The following is a 6531-nucleotide window of genomic DNA, read 5'->3' as shown; positions in this document are numbered from 1 at the left end:
CTGCCACCGTCGTTGGTGTTGTCTTCATTTATGTTATGTTTTATGTTTTTATTATTCCAGTTTAATCGTCTTCTCCCGATCAAACTGCGTGGGGATGTTAGTGATTTGGGTTTAGGTGCAAGCCCTTTAGGGTTTAAATTGGGTCTGTTATGTAACCTTATTTATATGATGTTTAACTTTACTATTTATCAATAAAAACAATCTATTATCTTACAATATTTGCAACTATTGTTGGCTTTTGTTTTGAAATCATCTTCTTCAAAGTCTAATACGTTCTACTAGGTTTTACATCATCCTCGTACTCAACGTGAAGAAAATACGTTCTACTAGGTTTTGATGTTAGTTGTGAAAAAGAGGAAGAAATGTGAAGCTCTAACCCCTTAAAAACCCTAGAAAATTACTCATAATCCATGTAAACGTTTGTAAGGGCACAGGTAATTCACGGTAACTGTGTGATAACCCGAAATTGAATAAATTACCCGTTTTCATGTCTTATTATGTTAAAAATGTATGGCTAAATCGTAAATAAGTCCAACATATATAGATATATTTTTTTCAAAGGGTTTCATAAAAATTAACACTTTATTAATGAGACCCACAAACAAGCTAAACGAAAACATCTTACCATAATCAAGGTATATTAAGGTTTTTGGTTTGTCGAGGTGACAATAATATCATAAAACAGCTTAGCAGAAAAGCTTTTCTATTTCCATTGTAGATGCTCTTAAATACCAACTCCAATTCAAAAACTAAAACAAGAAACACCATTTCATTTTGGCTTTAAACCCATCAAAAACACCAAAATTTGATTAAAACACTATTTCACTAACCACTACCAAAATGACCCCTAAACACATGATATAGTATCAGTACTTGGCAGCATATCATGATATGTACAACAACCTCCTTCAACATTTCCCTAACCATACAAACCAAACCAAACCAACTCCTTTCAAGTTTCAACATATCACAATTACGCTCTTAACCCAAACACATAAATAAATAAATAAATACATTTGATCCAACTCTTTTTCATTTTGTTTCAAGTTTCAAGATGAAATTGGTTCATAAGGGTACGATAACCACGGGTGTTTCAAAGCTTCTGTTGCTGAAGGCCGTTTCTTTGGATTAATTTCAAGCAAATGAGACACAAAATCTATAAACCCCTGATCACCCATTGGTAACCGATGCCTTAATGATGTCTTCTTTGGAATCAGATACTCCAATCTGTTTGTATCCTGAATACAAACACAAACCATAAAGCATAAAGCATCATGTATACAAAGACTATTAGAATTATATATTTTAAAGTGTACCTGGTTTCGGTCATAAAGCATGTGGTTTTTTGAAAAATATTTATACGTATCTCGCCCTTTGACCAACATGTCTTGGTCAATGGGATTAATAATTCCAATCACTCTAGCAAGCAAAGTAGCTGGGGAATCATTCTGGAATAGAACCTACAAAAAATAAATAAATAAATAATTATTCCACTTTGGTAATTTGAAGACTTTATAAATTATTTTAAAAAAAACTTACGTTTCCAGTACAAAGTTCAGCTAAGATGCATCCAAGGGACCAAATATCAATCTTTTTATCATATGAAAGTCCCAAAATGACCTCGGGTGCACGATATGACCTGGATTGTACATAAGAACAAAGATGATCTGTTTCAAAACAGCTGCTTCCAAGATCAATCACCTTCACTTCACATCTACTGTAGCTTTTCACCAAAATATTCTCAGGCTTTAAATCACAATGTATTAGCCCAAGTCCATGTAAAAACTGAAGCGCCTCTAAACACTGGATCGTTATCGACTGCATACATTAAATTTTTTTTAAAAAAAATGTTTTTTTTTTAGTTTTTTATCATAAAAAGAAAAAGAGGTGAAATGGAAACAGAACAAAACCTGCAATCTTGGCATTGTGAAGTAAACTTCTCCTCCGGATTCTCTATTGAATTTATGGAATTCGTATAAGTTTGCTTTGAGAAGTTCACAAACGATTAATAAATGCTCCTGAAAGAATGTACATATATGTAAACAAGTTAATAATACAAAAAGGAAAAATCAAATTTATAAAAAAAAGAGTTATGAATTTGACTTACTCGGTAGTAAAAGTAATCATAAAGTCTGAGAAGGTGGTATTTGTCAGCAGGATCATTTTTGTTGATATATTTTAGAAGCTTTATCTCATCAAGACTTTGGTCAAAAAAGTCTTTGTTGTTTTTTATTATTTTCACACACACATCCATGCCAGTGTGAAGATCATGTGCTTGAATAGCTTTGCTGAATGCAGCAGAACCAAGATACTCTGTAACATGATATCTACCAGCTATCACAGAATTTAAAACTACATGGAAATTCTTGTCCTCTTCAAATCCAGTTCTGAGAAAAAAAACAAAAATCAAGGGTAAAATGGTAATTTTTAGATGCAAGAGAAGACAATAAGACATACCTGTTTTTTCTGTGAACAATTTTGAGGTTGAAGATTTCGTAGTCTTCCTCTTGAGCTTTTATCTGGTTCACTTGCTCTTGGACAGCAGCTGCTTCTTCATCTTCCAATAATGCCCCTGGATCGTCTTCTTTAGAATTGGTTTCTTTCTTAGCAACACAGGCATTTTCGGCATAACCGTAATTTGAGAAACTGGAAGGGCTCGAATTTGCTGATCCTACAGCATCTTTATCATCATCATCTTCTTCTTCTTCTTCTTCCCTTGAACTCTTAACAGGTGAAGAACTACTACTTTTTCGTCTCCATGGAGGGGCGAAATCGTCATTTCCCATTAAAGTATGCAATCGATTATCAGTTTCCTCACTTTTGTTTATCCAGAAAGCTTTATTAGAAACAGCCACCGGCTGCCCGTCTCTAGGTGGTGGAAAAGAAAATCCACTGTTTGTCGTGTTTTTCGTCAAAATCATAGGCTTATCATGATGAAATGACGGTTTTACCCTTTTGTCTTTCGTGGACTTGTTGATATATTTCTTCTCGGAATCATGTGATGAAATACCAACATCATTATCACTACCAAAATCTGCAACATCGCTGTTGATTCCAACACCAATTGATCTCACAGAACCATGTTGTTCTTCATCTACACAAAGATCATCCAACAGGGGCATTTTAGTCTTTTCCAAGACTTGCCCTTCACTTAACATGATAAGCTCATTTGTTTGTGTCACAAACCCCTTCCACACAGGCTCTGCACGCATCAAATTCAACTCCTCTTCATCCATAAGCTCCCCATCATACTGAGCAATAACTGGATCCATACTTTTTGAATGAAAAAACTGGTCACCTGATAAATATGAATCCTCATCAGCAAAAGACTGATTATCATCTTCGTTTTTTTCTGGAGATATTTCTTGTGGGTCCCGATTGTTTTCATGATCTGTTTTCTTTTCATTGTCACTTGGGTAGTCGATTTCATGAGCTAGAAACCAGGTTTCATCTTCAATTGGTTGTCTCATGTAGCCAACATCATCATCATCATCATACTCATCTGAATCCCAATAGTCATTTGGGTAATCAATGGATTCACTCATTCCATCACCAATTGTTGCAAATCCAGATACTAAATCAGAAGTGTCCTCAGTGATTCCCTGGCTTACAGAAAACCAATTACCACCTGGAGGCCTTTTTCCACCTAAATCATTAAAGGAGTAGAAGGTAAGATCAAATAACATCCCTGGTTAGTAGTTACATCATGAACAACATAGCTTTTAACAAAAATAAAAATCATATATATAGTTGTATAATATATACTAGTGAGTACTGACCTGAAGAGCTTATTTCTTGACCAATAGGAACATCAAGAAATGATCCTATAAGAAAACTAGTATCAGCATTAATAGTCTTTGAACAAGGCCCATCACGTTGATACTTCTCCTCCCAAGTTATATTTGATGCTTTCTCATCTGACTTGAGTTTGACAGGTGGCAACCTAGGTAATTCTTCCTTATGTTTCTCTGAGATAACTGGAAAACTCAACCCACCAAAAGCTTTTGATTCATTATTCCCTTGAGTTGTTGAGAAATACAAAGATTTTCCAACCTCATCCACTTGCTCTTTGATTGCTGCCCTAATGTTGTTGTCAACACCACGTTTTCTATCTTCTTTTTCTCCTATACCTGAATTAGCATCATAACTAGTTGATGCAGCTCCCTTGGGGAATGGAAATACTGTTTTAACAGAACAATCTTTCCATACATCTGATGAACTGTATTTAATTTCATCAGTTTTTGACCAAGGGTTGTCCATAACTCTATCTTTATCAGCTAATTCAGATGGATGAATCTTTGATTGAGAAGAAACCAGATACTCTTTTGCATCGTTTGCTCTAATGGAAGCAGCATCATTTTGGTAGAGATCAACCGATCCATTACTGGAATTAAACTTTCTTGAATATAAATCAATCACAGTTTCTTCTGAATTATTTGATAACATATAATTTTTATCCCTTGTTCCAATTGACTCTCCCGCTTTACTTTGCTCTTCAACAAAGGCAACATTTTTCCATTTACTATCTGATCCATTCCTTGTTATTTCCTTCACAACAAGCTCCTCTTTTGATACTTCATCACTCACACCAGGTTTTGACATACTTTTTTCATCTACTAACTTCCCTCCTATGTCCTTCCCTTCAAGCTTAAGACCTTGCATAAACCCATTTAAATCAGTCTGGTTACCTATCTCAGAGCGCAATGCAGCCTCAGCTTTAGCAAACTTATTACTTCGCAGAAATTCAAGTATGACGTTCACTGAGCTTGAGTCTGCCATGTCAGAACTGTAATAGACAAGCAAAAAAAACCCTAATATTACAGCCAGGAAGATCAGAGAAGAAAGAAAACGAACATAACTTGACAAAGCATTATTTCGCAATTAGTGTACTTCATCAAGACCTGTTCAAACTCAAATGCAAATTTCAGCAAGTGTCAACACGCGGCTCAACTACAAATTCCTTTCGAAAAAATCAACGCTACACTTCGTTTTCGAATGTCACGCTTGCTTCTCAACTTCAAAACGAAGAAAAAAAAACTCAGTGCGTTGATGATTTTGACAGATAGATTAAAAGTTCGGATCGAATCTCGATCAAATTTGCATTTCAAATTACTAGGTCTGCCATCGAAAACGAAGCGCGGCTCCTTTTTAGGAACCTTGGGAGTAACTAAACAGAATTTTTGAAAAAAAAAATACTCAATTTCAAACGTCGCATTGTAGCCTAGTTAGATGTAACTTCCAGTGAGTTTTTTCCGATTTCTACTGTATTGTTACATATAATAAAACCAACTCATGTAATATGAACTGTAAAGTATCACGAATTTTACCTAAATCCGCATATAGCATGCGCCGAAACGTAAGTTTTCTGTGCAGATCTTCTTCTAAATCCCCAATAACCTTCTTGTTTTTGCTGCTTTCAGATTTAAGCCTCTTTAAAATTGAAATCTCCGCTTGAAGTCTCGGATGGAGAGTAAAGGAAGAGAATGAAGAAGTATAAGTTTGAGCTTCAGTGATTAGCAATGGCAGAAGAGAGATGACCTGGACTGGACAGAATTTTAGAGCATTTACTCCATTAGCGAACTCTATGGTGTTTCTTCATTTGTGTAATCGGGTATATTTCCCCATAGCCTACTTCCCAAACGCGGACGAATATTTTTACTTTAGATCCTCAAGTATGTAAAGTTGGCACATAGACTCCCCACACATTGAATATAATTCTTTTCGGTCTTCTTTTCTGGTGGAGTTTTTCATGAGAAAAAACTTAAAATGAAAAAACTTGTTATGTAGATTGTTTAAAATGAATAAACTTGTTATATCTCTACGAGAGTTTTTTGCAATTTATTTTTTATAGATTGTTTTATAAAAATTTATATACAGTTGATTGAAAAAATATGTGAACCCATCTGAAACTCATGATAAGAACTTATCAATTAACATAGGTATTTTTGAAATTTTTATGGTTTTAAAAACACAAATACAATAATTTTTTTAAATTCCCAGAGATTTTTGGTTCAGAAAAATCACAAAAACTTTTCTTGTAGTTGCTTTTAACGTGTTTATACTTTATAATTTTTGTTAAACATATAACTTCTTTGATCCTTTTTATTAGCTAATATTCTAATTTTGGACAGTTTTTTCGTGTTTTTATTCTACACGACATAATAATTTTTTTATATAACACGAATATGACATGATACAAAGTTGTGTTTTGCTTTATTGACACGATAAAAATGATCAACATAATAAACACGAAAAATATAAAATAAACATATAGTTTATTTAACTCGTCATTACTCATATAAAAATATAAACAAGATAAAAAAAACGTATTGGTTATGTTTATTAACATGAAGCATTTGAAAATTTCAAATTGTTTCAAAGTAAAGATGAAAATCAATTCAACACGACAATCAAACTCGTTTGTTCGGATTGAGGTGGCGAGTACTTGAACCAAGAGTTCCAATATCATCTTAGAAGTCGCGGGGTTATCTCACAGCTTACTCCACCTAAAACACTACAACTTAATGGTGT

At 34.0% G+C, this 6531-nt stretch overlaps 1 protein-coding gene across 2 annotated transcripts; it reads right to left on the bottom strand.

The window, feature by feature from the left end:
- Positions 1-750: 750 nt before the first annotated feature.
- Positions 751-5603, bottom strand: LOC145014564 (uncharacterized). 2 transcript variants are annotated; one of them, XM_078972957.1, is made up of 9 exons: positions 5328-5603; positions 4902-5015; positions 3780-4786; positions 2458-3646; positions 2108-2387; positions 1911-2018; positions 1540-1818; positions 1317-1460; positions 751-1238 (listed from the first exon to the last, which is right to left on the bottom strand). In XM_078972957.1, the coding sequence occupies exons 3-9, from the start codon at positions 4777-4779 to the stop codon at positions 1050-1052; spliced, it is 3189 nt and encodes a 1062-aa protein (XP_078829083.1). In that variant the 5' UTR covers positions 4780-4786; positions 4902-5015; positions 5328-5603; the 3' UTR covers positions 751-1049. The 2 variants fall into 2 exon arrangements, with proteins under 2 accessions (XP_078829083.1, XP_078829082.1); XM_078972956.1 differs by lacking the exon at positions 4902-5015.
- Positions 5604-6531: the final 928 nt, after the last annotated feature.

This window comes from Lactuca saligna, chromosome 9 (assembly GCF_052625555.1).
Source record: "Lactuca saligna cultivar CGN05327 chromosome 9, ASM5262555v1, whole genome shotgun sequence".
Taxonomy (NCBI): domain Eukaryota; kingdom Viridiplantae; phylum Streptophyta; class Magnoliopsida; order Asterales; family Asteraceae; genus Lactuca; species Lactuca saligna.
The sequence above is the reverse complement of the archived record's forward strand: the minus strand, read 5'-3'. Positions and strand labels throughout refer to the sequence as shown.